Source organism: Gobio gobio (genome assembly GCF_949357685.1).
Source record: "Gobio gobio genome assembly, chromosome: 5".
Classification (NCBI taxonomy): domain Eukaryota; kingdom Metazoa; phylum Chordata; class Actinopteri; order Cypriniformes; family Gobionidae; genus Gobio; species Gobio gobio.
This window is the reverse complement of record NC_137101.1, coordinates 23,498,337-23,521,446: the sequence shown is the minus strand read 5'-3', so window position 1 is coordinate 23,521,446 and position 23,110 is coordinate 23,498,337. Positions and strand designations below refer to the sequence as shown.

Here is a 23,110-nt window from a genome sequence, read left to right as displayed (position 1 = left end):
AGATGTATTTTTTTATGAGTCACACGGATTTTTAAAGTATTTCTTCCTCTAAAAAAAAATTGTATTTACAGTAACAGGTTTAGGATTTTCATAGTTAGAGAAACAACTTGGTATGTTTTCAATCCATATATATTAATTAATTATAACGCTATACACACTCATTCATACATACATACAACATATTTTACGAGTTTTAATTTCAATTTATTGTAGATAAGAACTTGACTGCATTTTAGTGATATATTGTTCGCTGTAGGCTACTTAAATTCAGCGATGTTTTTTTTTCTTTTCTTTAAACATACACTGACTATCGTAAGAAATCGCTCCAAACGATTCAGTGCGTGAGTGAGCTGTCCGAATCATCCAGACTGAACCGATTCAGACCGGTTTGCTAACCCTTGTTATGTCCATAGACCTATGCTTATGTCCGTTTCATTGAAAAGAACCGTTAAAATGAATCATTTGCAATGCGGCCATCGTAAGTTTTAATTCTAAACAGCTGACAGAAAATACGGGACGCGACTTGAGTAACTTTTCTTTTAGGCTTTTCTTATCATAGTGACAGAGAGTGAAGTAAATATAAACGGTGCCGAGACCCAAATTATTAGAAAGTCTTCACAGCTGTCACGATAGCGTCCAATGGAGACGCGAGTTCATCATCCGTCAACTTTAACCGACAGTCTCGCGCAGACCACAAATCTATCGGAAGCGTTTCTTGCGGAGGGCCTAAAACCTTCAAATGACACACCACAGATCATATCTCCATCTCTGTAAGTTTCCCAAACCACAATACACGAGCGTGTGAGCTGTTTATCGTGCTGCATAGTGACCCACACATAGCGACCAATTACGGTTCAGTTCAACGCAGACGAAAATATTGCGAATCTCTATCTCACAATTCGAATACAAACTCCCAGTTTTGTCTTGTTTCTTGCAATTGCTAGTTTATATCTCACAATTTGGACTTTTTTTCCATTCGAAAATGCATTTGTGAGTCCTGAAAATGTAACTGTTATGTGTTTGAGTTCGGTTTGAATGTTTCAAGGTAACAAAACAAAATAAAAAAGAATGACGTAAATTACCATTTAGGCCAGAATGCCTTTTTGAAAGGCTACATATTATTTCTGCACTATTATTATTATTATTATTATTATTATTATTATTATTTACTGTAGGATTCGTGTACGCCATCACCATCCCCATGCAAGTGCTTTGGATGCTTTACCTTTGATAGTGTTGATCCATCAATATTGACCTTTACAGTCAAGCCAAAAGGAAAATAGCTGTGTTGAATTTGACCTTGTTAACTTAAATTGACATAATATTCTGTCTTGGGTTGCTTTAGTTCATTGAACATATCACATTCAAGCTCCAGACCCGAAACTTCAATATAGTCTGAATTTTCATTATGTATCAATATACCCATTTACTGATAATTAACAAAAGTTAAAAAATAAGCAGCTTTGTTGTAAGGGTGGGCCAATACGGAGTAAAAAAAATCAATAATGAGTTCCTGTTTTTTATATTTATAACATAAATCATATCATGATATGATACGAGCTATCACACAAGCAAGGATCTTTCAACTTTTAGTTTGCAGCACACTTTTTTTTATTTACATGGGTTAAGGGTGAAGAGGGATCTGTGGCATTAGGAGTTGTAGTTGTGGCATTACTCCTTCTCCTCATCCTCTATGTCAACCAGAATGAGTTCTGGAAGTGGCTCCAATGGGGAAGAAGTGACCGGCTGAGGCTTCCGGCTGGGAGGACGTTGCAGAGCATCGACTTCATCCGGTGCATGAGTGGGGCTCAGAGGAAGTCGTTTGGGAGGATGCACTTTAGATGAAGAGCGTCTGAAGAAAAACAGTACATCAGGTGCTGGAGTGGGGCGTGGAGGAACCGCCAATGGAAGCTTCTGTGATGAAGAGCGTTGAGGGGAAACAACTTCATCTGGACATGGAGGAACCGCCAAGAGTTTAGGAGGATCCTCTTGAAGCGGAGAACATGGCAGGGATATCACATCCTCAGGTGCTGGAGCTGGTCTCTGAGCTTTTGTCACTGGCGGCAGGGGTTTGAAGTGTGCGGCTGCTAGAGTGAGGTGTCCAGAGACACTTGGAAGCCTTGGTTCTCCCTCTATCGGCTTTAATATGGAAGATCTCACCGTAGCATGTAGAGGCTTGACCTCCACAAGAAGTGGCTTTTTTGTAATCTTCCGCTCCTTCAGTTTTCTCCCCTTCCTTTTCTTTTCTCCAGCTTCTCTAAGCTCACTTCCTCCCTCCATCCACTTTTCTAGACCGTGCATCTTCACCTCTGTTTCCTCCTTTCTTTCTCCAAGCTGGCACTTCTCCAGTACCTTGCGGTGTTTCTTCCTGCACTTCTTGTCAGGGGCAGTGAAGTTGAAGGCCTCGCACTCCTCTTGAGGTTTCTCTACTGCCGCTAATCCTTGTGCTGCACACTGCTGTGCTCTCTGAGGCGTCTCCCTTCTGCGGAAGAAGTGAGCAAAATGCTCAGACAGTTGTCTGAATATACTGCTTAACAGCGCCATTATGGATATCTGTCGAAAATATCTGAAGAAAGTCTTGAAAGTCGTTCAATCTGTGCACTCCTAACACACCAACAGCAGACCAGAGTCAGAACTGCAGTTTACAGATGCCAGAACGGAATCTCCACGATGATGTCACAATAGTGAGCTAAACCCTGCTGGGCGAGAAGAATTCCGAGCAGCTCCAGCAGCTGCAAACACACACACATTCACACTAGTGCCACCAAATTTAATACTGACTGTTTCCAAACAAGTTTCCCTAACAGGGGCAGATTTAGTGATTTTGGGGTCCCCAGGCAAAATATAGAAACGTGGCCCTATATACACTGTAAAACATTTAAGGCCTCTCCAATTCAAAATTTTCTAGTGACTGATCATCTACATTTTTCAATTGGCCAAATTGAATTTCTGTGAATTGAATTTTATCCATTGTGGCAACAGTCTGTTAACATGGGCTCAATTAGAAATAATATGTTTCCAAACAAGTTTCCTAAACGGGTAGATTTAGTGATTTTGGGGTCCACAGGCAAAACATAGAAACGTGGCCCTATACAATTGTACACATTTATCTGGATCAATCCTTGAGCTTCCTTTATCTTGCTGCCTTCACTATCGGAAATATAATTTCCACTTCTAAAGTTGTGATTACCAGCTCATCGCATCAAAATGTTGTCTTGAGTGCGTTCATGTCCAGTTTTTCAACTAGGAAACGATAATTCCGATAACACGTGATCAATTTTTCTTGTACGCAACTGTATAGCAGCTGTAGGCTATATAGTGAAATGAACTTGTTGTGGAATCCCATTTAAACAGGTAAAACAGGATTAGTGTACACTGTAAAAAATGTAAGGCCTCTCCAATTCAAAATTTTCTATTGAGCGATCACATCTAAATTTTTCAATTGGCCAAATTTAATTTCTGTGAATTGAATTTTATCCATTGTGGCAACAGTCTGTTAACATGGGCTCAATTAAATAATATGTTTCATTTTCAATGGGGCGTCCTCTACTTGGGTCCTTCACATAAACGAGGGAGCGCCATTTAAAACAATAATAAAAAAACAATAAAATATAATATGCACTGTTGCTCAGTATTTAGTTATATCTTCAGAAGTTCAGATATATTAATATTTCGATATATTAATAGTCGGCATAATATTTTCATTTGCTACAAGTAGGATACTCAAGAAGCACGTTCAACGTGGATTAGACGGTTGTCGTGGTAACAAACATCACAGCAACCGCTTGTGCAGCCGTATTGAACATGCATCTCGTATATAAAAAGCATTTTTAGGGGGCCCTTGGCTTTTGGAGGCCCAAGGCAGTCGCCTACCTCTTGCCTAAGGGTAAATTTGCCTAAACACCCCCCCCCCCCCCAATAAATTGAGTTCCCTGGTTTAGTTTCATATTCAAAAAATAGCATATTCTATTTAAAACCTTAATCTCCTAACATATGCATGCACAGTGTTGGCCAAGTTTCTCTCTTTAAAAAAAATGTCAATAAGTAATTAATTACTAGTTACTAATAACATCTTTAACTGTGTAGTTAGATTACTACGAACTACTCTCTCTTTTAAAAGTATTCTATTACTTATTACTAATTATTTTTTAAATCCTCGACTAGTTGAACAATACAAAGATAGACATGAAACTGCTCTTTAAATTATTTCAAATAAATAATATAAAATTGCATAAATTATTCTTAAACTGACCAAAGTATTTAAAGGGAGAAGGTTACATTACATTTTAAAGGGATAGTTCAATCAAAATCACATAAACGTTGCACACCTGTGTGTGATAGGTGCGTAGGAGAGCAGGACAAAAAAGTCCAATTATCAACCAATGCAAGAAGTCCCGCACACTATCAACTTGCAATTAAAAATGATTTATTTTTTCATTGCAACGTTTCGATCTTCCTCAGGCATGAAAAACAGGGAAAAGAAAAGGGATAGTTCACCCAAAAATGAAAATTAGCCCATAATTTACTCACCCTCAAGTCATCCTAGGTGTGTATGACATTCTTCTTTCAGACGAACACAACTGGAGTTATATTACAAAAGTCCAGGCTAATCCAAGCATTAGAATTGGATTTATAGTTGCTCTGTTTTTGAAGTCCATAAAAAGTGCATCTGTCCGTCAAATAACTGCTCCACGCGGCTCTGGGGTGTTAATAAAGGCCTTCTGAAGCGAATCGATGCGTTTGTGTACGAAAAATATCCATATTTAACCCTCTATGGTACGCAATATGATTTCAATGAGTAAAAAATTATTTGTGGTGTTTTTCCTGCTTGGACACTATAACAATAGCAATACAATTTTTCATAATTGTTTTATTTATTTATTTTTTTAAAGTTTGTTGCCTCAAGGCAACATTGTACCACAACGGACAAATTGAAACATTTGACATTTGCATGTAGAAAAAATAAATATATTTATTGAAAACATAAATTTCTTTAACCAGACACCTGAACAAACACATTTATCCAGTTTTTCATGTATTAAAAATGTAATATTTAATAAAAAGTAACATTTCAAATTCAGCTGTTGCTCTCAGGCAACAGTGTACCATCGTGGAACACAAGTATTACCAAACCATCATATCAAGTTATCAAATCAAGTTATCATATCCATCTTCATCCTCATCTCCATCTTCAATCTCACCCTCACTCTCTCCCTGCCGGATTGTCACTATGACCCTCATCTTCCTCATCACATGACATGACACCTCATCCTCACCCTCATCAATTATACCTGTTTTAAGTGCTAGAAAATGTGCAGATCATAATATTTGCAGTTATAGTATGTGAATTACTATTCCTATTCAAAATCATGCAAAAATGCAAATATATTTAGAGAATTCTAGCTCTATTCCTTACAAATATACTATATTTGTATCTAATCCAGTGTGTCTAGTATGGCCTTATGCGATTCCATTATGATGCAGTTTTACACCGTTTTTTGTTATTTACTCTAAAACATTTGATGATATATAATGTAAAGTTCTTAAAAATACTTCTTTACTTACCAGTGAAGGTGACTCATATTTTTGTGGGTGATTAACTGGACGCAAGTTAGTGAAAAAATGCACTTTTCAATGGAGAAAATATGGAGCCATGTGACCTGTGCACATGTGCTGAAACAGGACACAAAATGGACCCCTGTGGGTCATATGACCACTTTTTTGCACTTTCATTGATTCGTGTTTGAGTTCTTCTTCCCTGAGATAGGTTTGTGAACTTGTGGTTGTGTTTTCTCTTGTGTTCGCCCAGTGAGAGTGAGAAGGCGGTAATGGAGCAGTTCTTCCAAAAGGACAGTATGGTGAGACAGAGCCAGGTACACATGCATCCATTTACACCCATTCTGACAATTTCTGTGTGTATGAACACCTCCACTCAATATACGGTGTGTGTTTATCTAGCTGGTGGTTGATTGGTTGGAGAGTATAGCCAAAGATGAGATAGAAGACTTCTCTGATAACATTGAATACTACGCCAAATCTGTGTACTGGTAAGTAATATTACCACTTATTGAACATTTCAGAATAAAATTGAATCCGGTAAATCATTCATGGTGGATTGTTCATGTTAGGGAAAACACGCTCCATACCTTGAAGCTGAGGAGGAATCAGTCCAGCAGTGGTTTTAGCAGGCCGCTGGTCACAGAACTGGATCCTGATGCTCCCATCAGACAGAAGAGACCACTGGCAGACCTGGACCGAGAGGACGACTCTCGCCTGCTCAAAAACCTCTTCAACCTCATACGAGCTGGCATGACTGATGAGGTGTGTGTGTTGTCTGATAGGGACTCTGTGTCATTTTGTAGTTGAGAACTGTAACAATACAAAACGGAGTAATGTTTCGCATTTGAAATATTTGGGTTTGATCTCCAACATTAGGTCTTGTTTCAAAACTGAAAAAACTTTTGGTTACACTTTATTTTTATATACGTGTACTGTATGTGTCCTGTGTCATATATATATACACTCACCTAAAGGATTATTAGGAACACCACACTAATACTGTGTTTGACCCCCTTTCGCCTTCAGAACTGCCTTAATTCTTCGTGGCATTGATTCAACAAGGTGCTGAAAGCATTCTTTAGAAATGTTGGCCCATATTGATAGGAGAGCATCTTGCAGTTGATGGAGATTTGTGGGATGCACATCCAGGGCACGAAGCTCCCGTTCCACCACATCCCAAAGATGCTCTATTGGGTTGAGATCTGGTGACTGGGGGGCCATTTTAGTACAGTGAACTCATTGTCATGTTCAAGAAACCAATTTGAAATGATTCGAGCTTTGTGACATGGTGCATTATCCTGCTGGAAGTAGCCATCAGAGGATGGGTACATGGTGGTCATAAAGGGATGGACATGGTCAGAAACAATGCTCAGGTAGGCCGTGGCATTTAAACGATGCCCTATTGGCACTAAGGGGCCTAAAGTGTGCCAAGAAAACATCCCCCACACCATTACACCACCACCACCAGCCTGCACAGTGGTAACAAGGCATGATGGATCCATGTTCTCATTCTGTTTACGCCAAATTCTGACTCTACCATCTGAATGTCTCAACAGAAATCGAGACTCATTAGACCAGGCAACATTTTTCCAGTCTTCAACTGTCCAATTTTGGTGAGCTTGTGCAAATTGTAGCCTCTTTTTCCTATTTGTAGTGGAGATGAGTGGTACCCGGTGGGGTCTTCTGCTGTTGTAGCCCATCCGCCTCAAGGTTGTGCGTGTTGTGGCTTCACAAATGCTTTGCTGCATACCTCGGTTTTAACAAGTGGTTATTTCAGTCAAAGTTGCTCTTCTATCAGCTTGAATCAGTCGGCCCATTCACCTCTGGCCTCTAGTATCAACAAGGCATTTTCGCCCTCAGGACTGCCGCATACTGGATGTTTTTCCCTTTTCACACCATTCTTTGTAAACCCTAGAAATGGTTGTCCGTGAAAATCCCAGTAACTGAACAGATTGTGAAATACTCAGACCTGCCCGTCTGGCACCAACAACCATGCCACGCTCAAAATTGCTTAAATCATCTTTCTTTCCCATTCTGACATTCAGTTTGTAGTTCAGGAGATTGTCTTGACCAGGGCCACACCCCTAAATGCATTGAAGCAACTGCCATGTGATTGGTTGATTAGATAATTGCATTAATGAGAAATTGAACAGGTGTTCCTAATAATCCTTTAGGTGAGTGTATATATATATATATATATATATATATATATATATATATATATATATATATATATATATATATATATATATATATATGTTACATACATTTATATATATATGTTACTACATTTATTTATTTATTTAACAGAAAATTATGCATAATTACAAGTAACTAACACTAAACCTATAGTAACCACATGCTAGTTAATATTACTTACCATTTATTTGTGTAATGACACTGCAACTAGGACACATTAAAATAATTTTTTTTAATTTTGAACCGCTACCTATGATTTTCTTTTGAAAAAAATCGTTTTTTTTTTAAAAGTCAGCAATAAGAAGCAAAATATTGCCACACCTCAAAAGGAACCACAATCACCAATAGTGGTGTCAACAATAATCGATTCGGCAATGCATCGCAATGCGGGGCATGCACGATTCAGCATCGATGCGGCTAAGTGCCATAATCGATTATGTCATCGTTTATTTTCTGGCCTTGAGTTGGACAATAAAGTTGTGAAGTTTCAATTACTTCGGGGGTCATAACAACAACAACAATCAAGATGGCTGAGGCAGAGGGAGATTACTGATGAATTAAAACACTTATGTTCACTGCTGGAAAAAGTTGGCTGTTATTATTGCTCTATTTAATTTCAAATGGTTCTAAAGCAGAGAAGAGAAACATTTTTCATTCAAAGCACTGAAAGCAGTGATTTATGTTTTCTTTTTCAGGTTTGAAAATGCCATATCCAATACCATGTACCATTAAATTGTATTTTATTTAATGACATTTATGTCAAAGATACAGGAGAGTGATAATACACACATAGCAGCCAATAAAATCTGTTGTTCAATATCTGACTGCTTGTATTGCCTCATGACTGATTAAAAATTTGCCTTGTTGTGTGCAGTATAATTTTGATGCATCGCACCTGGTAAATCGTAATCGAATCGAATTGTGAGGGCAGTCCCAATGCACACCCCTAATCACCAATGCACACCCCTAATCACCAATGCACACCCCTAATCACCAATGCACAATGTCCAATGTATTCAGTGTTAGGTGAGGTGAATAAGCAAAGAAAAGTGTCATCTCGGCCACAGAGCCAAAGGAGCGGAGGCTCTTATGAGTCACCCTGAAATGTATGACATGACATATATTAAGAAACTAATAAATTTTTTAAGAGCTTTGAGAGAAATATCTGACATTTTAGATTATGTGGAAGGCTGGAAACTGTACCATGACCCCAACATCAACGGAGGTCAATACACATGCACCTACTAACCAACATTTAACTACATTTTACCTTTTTATGTTAAATTGGACTTGCAGGAATAGGATATTCATCCAGAAATGAACATTCTGTCATCATTAACTCACCTCATGTCGTTCCAAACCCATAAGACTTTCATTCATCTTCAAAACACAAATGAAGATATTTTTAACGAAACCTGAGAAATTTATGTTCCTCCATTTGAAATTCCATTTACCCCAAACTTTGACACTTCAGAAAGTTTTAAAGACATTGCAAATGCAATCTATATGAATCAAGTAGTTTAATCCAAGTATTTAAATCATGAACACTTTTTATATGATAAGTAAGGGATCAGGTACATCCAGCCTGTTGTAATCGCATAATAAACCTAGACAGGGTGATCATCATAAGGACCCTGTCCTGACATGAAGTGGACAGGTCTTATATCACCCTGAAGGGTTTTTTGCAACAACAACAGGCTGGATATACATTATCCTGCTTATTATATGGCTACTTCCCACATAAGCAAATAATTGGAGACAAAATATTGATTTTTGTTGAAATATTTTAGTAGCTCACTAAACGCAAAGCTTCAGTGAAGAAAACAGTTGCAAATGGCTTTAAGCCAAGACGAGTGAAGAAGTTCTAAGGGATAAAGTACACTAAAGTACGCTTTTTACACAGCTTTTCATTACATAAATAATTATGGGGATGAGATATTGATTTGAGATTAAACTGTTTTGAAAACTTATGTTTAGTATCTTATAATCCATTACAGTGATGAACACAGAAACAACAAACACAGACACAATACTACAGTACTATTAATACTGAGGTCCTCTGATTTCATTTTCAATACAATCAATAAATATAACAGACGCAAGGTGCGCTGTATGTCATTCAACATTGCTATTAAGGACAATTGTTATCGGGGAATAACACACCTCAAAATGTCAGGACTGGCCAATGATAATTAAGTATTCCAGTAAACAGTCTTTTTAATAAACAGATTAAATTTAGGCTTTCATTAACATATAAACATTGATCAATGCACATACATAGAGCACAACAAATATGGTAAATTGAAACTCAAAAGTGCTTGCTTGACACGTGAGAACCAAGGATGTTCATATGGGTTCGGAAAGACATAAGTGTGAGTAAAGGATGAAAGAATTTCCTTTTGATTAATTGTTTCAAATATGATCATATGTGTCCATTCATGTTATAACAGTCGTATGATTCAGTAGTATGCAATTGTCAGGGAATTTTAAAAATGTTTGCAAAACAGTCCATAAACATGCTTTTTTCTTCTAGTTCAAGTTCTTTGTGAATGCATTCTCTTAAAAAAAATGTTTTAATCCAGTGATCTCAATCGAGACTTGGACATTTATTGGTCAGGTGAAGTGAACACTGTTGATTTGTGTGTGTGTGTGTGTGTGTGTGTGTGTGTGTGTGTGTGTGTGCGTGCGTGCGTGCGTGCGTGCGTGCGTGCGTGCGTGCGTGCGTGCGTGCGTGCGTGCGTGTGTGTGTGTGTGTGTAGGAGGTGGAGAGCTTCAGCCAGTGGAGGGGAATCCTCATCGGAGTGTATGGAAGGTTTGCTGTTGGAGAATGGCAGAGGAGGTGAGGAAACTGTAGATCAGTGGTTTACAACGGGGTGCTAGAGGTTCAGTAGGAAATTTGAGAAACTACTAAATGTAGCAAATTTATTTTTAACGTTAACATAGTCATTTAAGATATTTTTATGAAATATTTTCAACGCTTCAAAACTGTTTTGAAACTATTTATTTTAAAGGGCTGTACAAATGTATTTGAATTTAATCTAAATGACATTAAATGATTTTGTGCAAAAAATGTGTTGTCTTTTATCATTGCACTCTTACTAATTTTCTCACACAGTATAAATAGATTTTTATATTTGAAAATACATACAGTAGCTGTCTTATAAGGGAAACATTGTATTTAGTTCTTAGCATTAAAAAGTTTGAAGACCTTTGCTCTGTCAGGATAAAAGTCTCAGGAAATTAAAATGGAAAATTAAATTAAATGTCTGTGAATGTCTCAGTCATTTTGTTTGTTGTTCTGATTTAGATTCTACTTTGTTTTGCTGTTTCAGGAGCAGTTCAACAGATATGAACGAGCCATCTATGCTGCACTGAGTGGAAACCTCAAACAGGTCAATAACCGTCCATCCATTCTTACACTATTTCTTTCCTCTTGATTTTAGTCATTATTATGTCCTTATGTCCTGCAGCTGTTACCCGTGTGTGAGTCGTGGGAGGATACAGTCTGGGCTTATTTCCGAGTTATGGTGGACACTCTGGTAGAGCAGGAGATCTGTTCTTCTGGTCTGGGCAGTGAGGAGCTGGAGGAGTTGCCCAGAGAGTTCCTGGAGACCAAGTACGACTTTAAACACATTCTCATGTACATCATATTAAAGGTCCTGTTCTTCGTGATCCCATTTTTCAAACTTTAGTTAGTGTGTAATGTTGCTGTTAGAGCATAAATAATACCTGTAAAATTATAAAGCTCAAAGTTCAATGCCAAGCGAGATATTTTATTTAACAGAAGTTCCCTTTCAAAGCCTACAGCGAACGGCCGGTTTGGACTACATCCCTGTACGCCCTGCTTTAATGACGTCAGTAGAGCAGTTTGTTGACTAACCTCCGCCCACAAGAATATGCAAAAAAGGGGGCGTGGTCTTTTTGCTCTCCCACGTGGAGAAGAGGAAGTGTTGCGTTCGGTTACATTTGTAGAGTGTTTGTCGCCATGTCGTCGAGACGCTGTTATTTTCATCCCGGAGTCAAATCACCTTTGTTTGGCCTTCAGGGGCTGTAGTTTGAGCACATGCATCTCCCCGTTATGGTAAGAGGCGTGACCTTTCCGGGCAACGTGCCCTAAGCTGCTGTCGAATCACAACACGGGAACCGCTGGCACAATCAGAACTCGTTACGTATTTCTGAAGGAGGGACTTCATAGAACAGGGAAATCCTCAAGCCATTTTTAGGACAGTGAAAACTGCGGTATACAGATAAGTAAATTGTGTGAAAAATACTGTTTTTTTACACGCGAAACATGAACACGTTATATTGCACACTGTAAACACAATCAAAGCTTCAAAAAAAAGGAAAAACGGGACCTTTAATTAATGTGCTTCTCCACGAAATGATTGATTCTATTCCTTTTTCAGTTGGACTTTGGAGAAAGTCTTTGAAGAGCTTCAAGCAACAGAATCCAAAGTAAGGATGAATAAATGAGGTAACAGACTAAACAGATTGAAATGTCTCTTTTCTGATCTTGCACAAATGTTTTATTTTGACAGAGGGTTCTGGATGCAACCAAGGAGCATTACCATGTGATTCAGAAGTTTGTCATTCTTGGAGATCTTGATGGTATGCTTTGAGAACATATTTTGAGGGATCTTGCTTTATTTTTTCCTTTGAAAAAGAAAAACTATTTGATGTCCACTGAACTTGTGTTGAAAGGTCTTCTGGAGGAGCTCAGTGATTGGTTGGGAAGAAGTACTTCTTTGCCAGCTCATCTGTTGCGCTTCATGTCACATTTAGTGCTGTTTTATCGCAGCTTGGGCATGCAGCTCAAGGTACGTACACATACGCGTGTTTTAGATTGTATTGCTCTTCATGTGTCTAGCTAATTATTGTTTAGAGAAAAACATTAAAATGTTTGAAAGTCATTGATTGGTTTGATCTGTCTTTGTCAGGAGGAGGTGTGTGTAGATATCCTGAAGGCCTACATCTCTCTGTTAGTGAAGGAGAAGCAGGTGGATCTCATTGCGTTCTATGTCAGTCATCTTCCTTCTGACATGGCCGTGTCACAATACGCTCAGTTCCTGGAGGAAGTCACTGAGACTGAGCAGCGCAAACACTGTCTGGACCTGGCAACTCAAGCAGGTGAGGTCAAAGAGTCTTGCATTATGGCGAAAGGGGTTTATTTTGCGGTAATGACAGACTCTAGGCCCCGATGTACTCACAGCGTGAAAAGTTTTTTGTTTTTTTTGTTCTTTGTTTAGGGGTAAAAAGAAGTTTGCAGCAGTATGCTGTTAGAAAATATCCTGACGCTGCTGAGAGCGGTTTAGATGAATATGTAAATATGTGCTGAACGCTTTCCTCTAACAAAATAAAAACAAAACAAAAGTGACACCAGTGAGAAAACAGCGGTTAAGAAAGCATCTGATTCTGATCATAGCGATGTGGATGTTTGCACGAGCTCTGCAATTCGGCCGTCAAGTAAAGTCAAGTCACATTTATTTATATAGCACTTTAAAGATAACTTTTTTAGTTCGCTCAAAAATGATAATTCTGTCATTAATTACTCACCCTTCATGTCGTTCCAAACCCATAAGACATTTGTTCATCTTCATAACAAATTAAGATAATTTTAATGAAATCTGAGAGCTCTCTCTCCCGCCATTGACAGCGAATGTCAACGAAATTAACACTGCTTTCTGGGGCTTGAAAGTGGTAGTTGCATTTTTTTCACAGATGAAAACGAGTTGATAACTAATCAACGCACATTAATCTCCAACGCACATTCACGCAACAACTTCTGCTCTCGCTTCATATTGTATGTGTCCTTGTGCTCTCGTGGAAAACTTGTTGGAGGACACAATTTTAACAAAACAGCTTTTCAGTATTATACATGAAAAAACTGTGTCAGTTCCTCAACAGATTAAATTAACCAGAGAAGATTTCCATGTCAAAGCTCATGAGCCCATCTACCTATTGCATCATCGCCATGAACCAATGTTTGCCAGCCGGAGCTAACTTTTCTAGAAATTTCGCTTTGGAATTTCAACTGTTTTGAACTCTCAAAATGACCTCTAAATTAACTTTTTTTTGGTCTGATTTTGTTCAAAATGACGTCATACCAGTTTGTTCGTCATTGATTTAGCTTGAAGTATATTGGGGTCTTCACTGTACATTACTTTGGTATTACATGCTTATTATAAATTATGTTTATGCTTTGTGGTGTTTAGGTTTGGACGTTCCATCGATCACAAAAACTGTAGTTGAGACCATCAGAGAGAGAGACACAGATGAGTTTGCCCACCATGACCTGACCCCTGCTCTGGATACAGCAACTACAGTGGTACAAATGAACTGTTAACTGTTTTAATTGATAAAACTATAACTAATTACCAATAGAATAAACTGAAAACTCTTCATCTGTTCACACAGGAGGATCAGCAGAAGATTGATGTCATTGACTGGCTGGTGTTTGATCCCGCCCAGCGAGCTGAAGCCCTTAAACAGAGCAATGCCATCATGAGGAAGTTCTTAGGTGAGACTTTTACAGCTAAATTATTGTATTAAGATGTAATTGAGTTGTAATTGATACTTTTATATTCTGTAATTGATTTTATATTTCGATTTTAGAATTGATTTTTGTTTATAAAATGTATTGTTTACAATGAAAACACTATAATTTATCCTTATTTTATATTTATATTTTAAATTATTTTTCTGTTCTTAATACCATTAGATTTGAAGAATTTGTTGTGGAAACTAAAATAGATGTTTATAATGTTTGTAAATTATTAATTTTATTTACTGGTATTTTACTGTGTTTTCTCTCTCAACAATAGAGTTTTGACCCTATGCAACTTATATTTTGGTGCAACATATTTTCCAGAAAATACATTAGTTTATACCGCAATAATTGAAATGTGTTTATTCATAGTTTCAGTCACGTGACTGTCGCGGTGCCCTGAAGGGCAAAACAGCCATAAAACTGCAGCACAAGCCTGTCAATTTTCCATCTAAAAACAAAAATCAAGGATTTGTTGATCTGGGTTTTATGTTAAATCGAGTTGTGTTGCACCCTTTAATTTTAAACACAGATTAACTATGCAGAAAGACTGTTAGAATTAAAGGGCAGATCAAGCAGGTGGAGGGTGAACCGACGCCAGGCTTAAAAATCCTTATTAGTGCAACCATACCCTTAAAGGGCTGTAATGTAATGAAACAGTGATATTAAAAGATCAAATTCAGTTTACACCTTTTTGATGATGCATACTATATACATTTTCGAGCAGATGAGCCCAGATATGAACGCAATGCATTTTCTTTATAATGGTTTTCGATGGAAAAAAAAACGTTTAACGAGAAACCTTGTGTTGTATTTATATTCTGTATTCATTTGCTTGCCCATACAAAGTATGCATAATCAATAAGTTGTATATTGAATTTGGTCTTGTAATATCACTGTCTTACCACATTAGGACTTACTACAAACCTGATAAAAATGACTGGTGGGCAATGGAGGAAAGCCTTGTTTTGCCCTCCAGGTGGACGTTCCTATAATGGCGTGATGTCACGTGAAAACTATGAATAGCTTTGTTTGTTCGATTCAAAGCATTGTCTTTTATTTATTCACATCTAATGTTTTTCTTTTGCCATAGCATCTAAGAAGCATGATGCAGCTAAAATGGTCTTTGCCAAAGTGCCGGAAGATTCCATGCGGGAGATCTACCGACAATGGGAGGAGCAGGGCATGGACACGCCCCTTCCCGCTGAAGAGCAGAATGCTATTCGAGAGCATCTGTGCATCCGTGCCTATCTGGTGAGAAGCAGCATCTTTGTGCAACACTGATTTGTTTGTCACTTTAATGAACATACAATACAGTTTAGAAGTTTGGAACAATTAATATTTTTTTAATATTTTTGAAATAAATCTTTTATTATTACTTCTGAAGGATCATGTGACACCGAATAAATAATATTTTGTGTACAAATGTTTTGCAATACTACTGTTTTTACTGTATTTTTGATCAAATAAATGCAGAATTGGTGATCATAAGGGACATGAGAAACATTAAAAAAAATGTTATTTATTCCCACCCTCGCAGGAAGCTCATGAAGCATTTAATGAGTGGTTCAAGCACATGAACTGCCCTCCGGTGAAACCCACAGCACCTGCTCAAGCAAAGTTTACAGAGAAGGTGGCCCATGAGATGAAAGAAGCTGAGTACAAGGTCAGAACAGGACATCCACACACTGCTTACTACTATTCTGTAGTGAACACTTCTAACTTTGATCGTTAATGGCTTTTCTTTTTCACTTCTTCCAGATGGAGTATGAGAACTGGCAGGGGCGTCTGGGAGCACTGACTGAGGATGTGAAGGAGAGGATATATAATGTTCTGCTGTTTGTAGATGGAGGATGGATGGTGGATGTCAGAGAGGTGAGTAGGTTCCATATTGATTTATAGCTTTGATAAACATTATAACTGTCAGATCAGAGTCATTTATAACTAGGACTGTCACGATTCCTTGATTAAATTCAAGTACTCGATTTTAAAAAATCCTTGATTGGAATTTACCTGTGTTGAGTAACCGGCAAAATACCGGAAGTGGTGCATTCCAGAGACGAGAATCCATGAACTGCATTATTAGACCATTTTCTAAGGCTGCACAATGTATTAACTTTTTTAAAACCATACTATAGCATTGTACTATTGTGAATTCACCAAGGCATACCCTACGGGTTATATATATAATAATATGCTTTATTTACATGCGTGTAGGTTACATGTGTCTCAGAGCAGCTCCGTTCACAGTAAATGCTGCTCTATATGAACTGATATCATTGCATATGTTGTGAGGTTTGTGTTGCTTATAACATTCATCTGGGAATGCAATGTTTGCCATTTCATCAGATCTGTAAGGTAAATCATTTATAAACCTACGCCAATACGGGAGAATACATCAATATGTTTCTAAATATGTGAGCTGTTCGTCGCAGTTTCAAAATAAAAGTCTAAGCCCTTGCTCTGAGTTTCATTCTTGTTCAAAAAATGACAGTGGCTGTAGCATTTCTATAGTTAAGAAGTGGCCAAATAAAGATTAAGATTAAGTAAACATTTGAATTAAATGTTGTTTGTCTAAAGCCCAGGACACACTGCACGATTTTCAGCTGTCCCAGACAAAAGATTGCCATCGTGAAACCGTCGTGGCGATTTCTGTGATCGTGTCTCCTAATCGGTGGTCCTATGTCGCACAATGAGAGAGGTTCAAAGACGGCCATTGTCAGTCTTGAGACCATAGATAGCCTACGACAATTTTGTGACTGTCAGAAATTCAGCATGATCACCGCAGTGTCTACTGACCAGCCAATAAAAATGCGACATGAAATCAATGTGACATGGCTCTAAAACTGCTTACCTTGAGCTATTTTCCCTTCGTCTTTTGTGGCGTCCTCTTTTTTTCAGCACACATAAAAACTAAAACTGCCAAAGTGTGATTCATCATGGTCTTTTTGTTTACCATTAGCGAATACTGATGACGTTTTATTCTACTATAGAAACTTACATCTTAGCCTACGCGTCAATAGGAGTCATCATCGTACAGTCTACATAAAAAAACTACCCAAGTTTAATAGATCCATGTCGCACAGTGTGATTTGTAATGATCTTATACGATTGCTAATATTTAAACAAGGATTTGATCTGCTGTAAAGTGTAACAACACCAGGCTCTCTCTGCAGGCATTTTTTATAATACATAATGTTCAGAAGTTGATTGTTTATATTATGTATATTGTGCGTTTTAACAGTGTTGTTCTATGAAACTTGCATTTGATACTTTCTTTGAATCTAATATTACTGCTTTTTAATATATATGTATTTTAAGTAATTTTAAAGGCTTAGTTCTTTGCTTGGGTCTATTTTTTTTTATCACCCAATAAGATTACTCAATTACCATAAATAATCATTAGTGACTGCCCTATTTATAACCTTAAATAATTGAATATATATCATATATTTACTAAATTCATTTTGTTTTATAATAATTTTAAATTGAACAAATTCATTTTTGGATTGTAGTATGTTCAGAATTAGCTGAATGTGTGTTTTTGCAGGAAGCAGAGGAAGACTCTGATCGCACTCATCAAATGGCTCTGCTGCGGCGTTTGTGTCTGCCCATGATGTCGTTCCTTCTGCTAACCGTACTGCAGCGCACTGAACGCCACCAGGAGAGTCTGCGTCTGGCTGACATCATCGCATCTGACCAACACAGACTATATGAGGTGTGGCATCTAAACCTTTTAGAGAATGATTGTGAATGTAGACATGAAAAGTGTTTCTCTTTTTAAATTACCATAAGTGGTGAAAGTAAATGCATTTGTGTGTTGTTTTAGGGTGTTTTCACACTTGGTCCTTTTCAGGGGCCTGAGCGTGGTTTGCGTGATTTTTGGCCCATATGTGAACACTCCAAATGATCTCAGTTCACATAACTTCATTCTCACTTCATTTAGGTTTCACATAATCAGGTGGTTTTGTCTTAAGTCAATATAAACATCTGCCAGATGTTTATATTCATATATTCATAAGAATCATAAGACTGATTCTTATATTACAAGCCTAATATAAGAATCAGTCGAGTAGCCTACGTCATACAGTGAAGAATATGCATTTTTTGCTTGAATGGTGTTTTTAGGCATACCTAATCTACCTGGAAATTTTAAAGCAGTTTATTTAATTTGCGTCTTTTTTATTATTTTATTGTATTGTTTATTTTTTGTATTTTGATGTTACCATTGCCTTCTGCAATAAAAAAAACATTTTTGTGTAAAAACATAAACAACTCAATTCAACAGCATTTTTAGCAATGTAATAATAATAATAATAATAATAATAATAATAATAATAATAATAATAATCTTTACAAACAAATATCTTGGTTACTGAGGCACAAACAATGTAAGTGAATGGGGTCAAATGTTGAAGGCCACAAGGTCAGCCATCAAATACTGAACAGGACTTGATCCAAAAAGCAACAGTATGAACACAAAGGGGTCTGAGACCACATTCCTACTAAAGTGGACCAAAAAAGGATCTGAGTCCTCTTTCAGGTACAGGGACAGTGTGAACGTGAAGAGGACTGAGTCCTTTTTTACTTGGTTCACCTCTTGGTCCACTTAAAGGAGTCTGAGTTTGGTTATTTTAAAGAGGACCCAAGTGTGAAAACACCCTTAAAGTAAAGCTATTTATGTGATCTGAACTTTCTGTCTCTGTCAGGTTTTCTCTAAAGAGGAGCTACAGAAGTTTCTCCTGAAGATGAGAGAATCATCTCTACTTTTGCTGGATAAAGGCCTGGATCCACTTGGATATGAGATTCAGCCCTAGACACTGTTTTCTCATGCTGTTTATGTCCTCAGTCCTGTTTTGGAAGAAAATTGAGCTTAGTAATTTTGTATTTGAATAAAGATTGGTTGCTTGTTTAGCTACAGATGTATTTTTTTATGAGTCACACGGATTTTTAAAGTATTTCTTCCTCTAAAAAAAAATTGTATTTACAGTAACAGGTTTAGGATTTTCATAGTTAGAGAAACAACTTGGTATGTTTTCAATCCATATATATTAATTAATTATAAAGCTATACACACTCATTCATACATACATACAACATATTTTACGAGTTTTAATTTCAATTTATTGTAGATAAGAACTTGACTGCATTTTAGTGATATATTGTTCGCTGTAGGCTACTTAAATTCAGCGATGTTTTTTTTTCTTTTCTTTAAACATACACTGACTATCGTAAGAAATCGCTCCAAACGATTCAGTGCGTGAGTGAGCTGTCCGAATCATCCAGACTGAACCGATTCAGACCGGTTTGCTAACCCTTGTTATGTCCATAGACCTATGCTTATGTCCGTTTCATTGAAAAGAACCGTTAAAATGAATCATTTGCAATGCGGCCATCGTAAGTTTTAATTCTAAACAGCTGACAGAAAATACGGGACGCGACTTGAGTAACTTTTCTTTTAGGCTTTTCTTATCATAGTGACAGAGAGTGAAGTAAATATAAACGGTGCCGAGACCCAAATTATTAGAAAGTCTTCACAGCTGTCACGATAGCGTCCAATGGAGACGCGAGTTCATCATCCGTCAACTTTAACCGACAGTCTCGCGCAGACCACAAATCTATCGGAAGCGTTTCTTGCGGAGGGCCTAAAACCTTCAAATGACACACCACAGATCATATCTCCATCTCTGTAAGTTTCCCAAACCACAATACACGAGCGTGTGAGCTGTTTATCGTGCTGCATAGTGACCCACACATAGCGACCAATTACGGTTCAGTTCAACGCAGACGAAAATATTGCGAATCTCTATCTCACAATTCGAATACAAACTCCCAGTTTTGTCTTGTTTCTTGCAATTGCTAGTTTATATCTCACAATTTGGACTTTTTTTCCATTCGAAAATGCATTTGTGAGTCCTGAAAATGTAACTGTTATGTGTTTGAGTTCGGTTTGAATGTTTCAAGGTAACAAAACAAAATAAAAAAGAATGACGTAAATTACCATTTAGGCCAGAATGCCTTTTTGAAAGGCTACATATTATTTCTGCACTATTATTATTATTATTATTATTATTATTATTATTTACTGTAGGATTCGTGTACGCCATCACCATCCCCATGCAAGTGCTTTGGATGCTTTACCTTTGATAGTGTTGATCCATCAATATTGACCTTTACAGTCAAGCCAAAAGGAAAATAGCTGTGTTGAATTTGACCTTGTTAACTTAAATTGACATAATATTCTGTCTTGGGTTGCTTTAGTTCATTGAACATATCACATTCAAGCTCCAGACCCGAAACTTCAATATAGTCTGAATTTTCATTATGTATCAATATACCCATTTACTGATAATTAACAAAAGTTAAAAAATAAGCAGCTTTGTTGTAAGGGTGGGCCAATACGGAGTAAAAAAAATCAATAATGAGTTCCTGTTTTTTATATTTATAACATAAATCATATCATGATATGATACGAGCTATCACACAAGCAAGGATCTTTCAACTTTTAGTTTGCAGCACACTTTTTTTTATTTACATGGGTTAAGGGTGAAGAGGGATCTGTGGCATTAGGAGTTGTAGTTGTGGCATTACTCCTTCTCCTCATCCTCTATGTCAACCAGAATGAGTTCTGGAAGTGGCTCCAATGGGGAAGAAGTGACCGGCTGAGGCTTCCGGCTGGGAGGACGTTGCAGAGCATCGACTTCATCCGGTGCATGAGTGGGGCTCAGAGGAAGTCGTTTGGGAGGATGCACTTTAGATGAAGAGCGTCTGAAGAAAAACAGTACATCAGGTGCTGGAGTGGGGCGTGGAGGAACCGCCAATGGAAGCTTCTGTGATGAAGAGCGTTGAGGGGAAACAACTTCATCTGGACATGGAGGAACCGCCAAGAGTTTAGGAGGATCCTCTTGAAGCGGAGAACATGGCAGGGATATCACATCCTCAGGTGCTGGAGCTGGTCTCTGAGCTTTTGTCACTGGCGGCAGGGGTTTGAAGTGTGCGGCTGCTAGAGTGAGGTGTCCAGAGACACTTGGAAGCCTTGGTTCTCCCTCTATCGGCTTTAATATGGAAGATCTCACCGTAGCATGTAGAGGCTTGACCTCCACAAGAAGTGGCTTTTTTGTAATCTTCCGCTCCTTCAGTTTTCTCCCCTTCCTTTTCTTTTCTCCAGCTTCTCTAAGCTCACTTCCTCCCTCCATCCACTTTTCTAGACCGTGCATCTTCACCTCTGTTTCCTCCTTTCTTTCTCCAAGCTGGCACTTCTCCAGTACCTTGCGGTGTTTCTTCCTGCACTTCTTGTCAGGGGCAGTGAAGTTGAAGGCCTCGCACTCCTCTTGAGGTTTCTCTACTGCCGCTAATCCTTGTGCTGCACACTGCTGTGCTCTCTGAGGCGTCTCCCTTCTGCGGAAGAAGTGAGCAAAATGCTCAGACAGTTGTCTGAATATACTGCTTAACAGCGCCATTATGGATATCTGTCGAAAATATCTGAAGAAAGTCTTGAAAGTCGTTCAATCTGTGCACTCCTAACACACCAACAGCAGACCAGAGTCAGAACTGCAGTTTACAGATGCCAGAACGGAATCTCCACGATGATGTCACAATAGTGAGCTAAACCCTGCTGGGCGAGAAGAATTCCGAGCAGCTCCAGCAGCTGCAAACACACACACATTCACACTAGTGCCACCAAATTTAATACTGACTGTTTCCAAACAAGTTTCCCTAACAGGGGCAGATTTAGTGATTTTGGGGTCCCCAGGCAAAATATAGAAACGTGGCCCTATATACACTGTAAAACATTTAAGGCCTCTCCAATTCAAAATTTTCTAGTGACTGATCATCTACATTTTTCAATTGGCCAAATTGAATTTCTGTGAATTGAATTTTATCCATTGTGGCAACAGTCTGTTAACATGGGCTCAATTAGAAATAATATGTTTCCAAACAAGTTTCCTAAACGGGTAGATTTAGTGATTTTGGGGTCCACAGGCAAAACATAGAAACGTGGCCCTATACAATTGTACACATTTATCTGGATCAATCCTTGAGCTTCCTTTATCTTGCTGCCTTCACTATCGGAAATATAATTTCCACTTCTAAAGTTGTGATTACCAGCTCATCGCATCAAAATGTTGTCTTGAGTGCGTTCATGTCCAGTTTTTCAACTAGGAAACGATAATTCCGATAACACGTGATCAATTTTTCTTGTACGCAACTGTATAGCAGCTGTAGGCTATATAGTGAAATGAACTTGTTGTGGAATCCCATTTAAACAGGTAAAACAGGATTAGTGTACACTGTAAAAAATGTAAGGCCTCTCCAATTCAAAATTTTCTATTGAGCGATCACATCTAAATTTTTCAATTGGCCAAATTTAATTTCTGTGAATTGAATTTTATCCATTGTGGCAACAGTCTGTTAACATGGGCTCAATTAAATAATATGTTTCATTTTCAATGGGGCGTCCTCTACTTGGGTCCTTCACATAAACGAGGGAGCGCCATTTAAAACAATAATAAAAAAACAATAAAATATAATATGCACTGTTGCTCAGTATTTAGTTATATCTTCAGAAGTTCAGATATATTAATATTTCGATATATTAATAGTCGGCATAATATTTTCATTTGCTACAAGTAGGATACTCAAGAAGCACGTTCAACGTGGATTAGACGGTTGTCGTGGTAACAAACATCACAGCAACCGCTTGTGCAGCCGTATTGAACATGCATCTCGTATATAAAAAGCATTTTTAGGGGGCCCTTGGCTTTTGGAGGCCCAAGGCAGTCGCCTACCTCTTGCCTAAGGGTAAAT

The 23,110-nt window shown here is 37.9% G+C and overlaps 2 protein-coding genes across 2 annotated transcripts in view; both read left to right on the top strand.

The window, feature by feature from the left end:
- Nucleotides 1–5,828: 5,828 nt before the first annotated feature.
- Nucleotides 5,829–19,221, top strand: LOC307126261 (nuclear pore complex protein Nup107-like; the record flags this gene model as incomplete). The annotated part of the gene is made up of 18 exons (XM_079816723.1): nt 5,829–5,873; nt 5,959–6,047; nt 6,129–6,358; nt 8,936–8,983; nt 10,518–10,597; nt 11,091–11,150; nt 11,229–11,374; nt 12,165–12,213; nt 12,297–12,366; nt 12,460–12,575; nt 12,696–12,885; nt 13,971–14,083; nt 14,173–14,275; nt 15,396–15,556; nt 15,843–15,968; nt 16,064–16,177; nt 17,853–18,020; nt 19,012–19,221. The coding sequence occupies 18 exons, from the start codon at nt 5,829–5,831 to the stop codon at nt 19,117–19,119; spliced, it is 2,016 nt and encodes a 671-aa protein (XP_079672849.1). The 3' UTR covers nt 19,120–19,221.
- Nucleotides 19,222–21,888: 2,667 nt separating this feature from the next.
- The window catches only part of LOC307126260 (nuclear pore complex protein Nup107-like), a gene marked incomplete at its 5' end in the record, with an annotated part of 34,732 nt that continues 33,510 nt past the window's right edge, over nt 21,889–23,110 (top strand). Inside the window, one exon of the mRNA XM_079816722.1 lies at nt 21,889–21,893. Coding sequence (XP_079672848.1) covers nt 21,889–21,893 — 5 coding nt within the window. The remainder of the gene's footprint in view (nt 21,894–23,110) is intronic.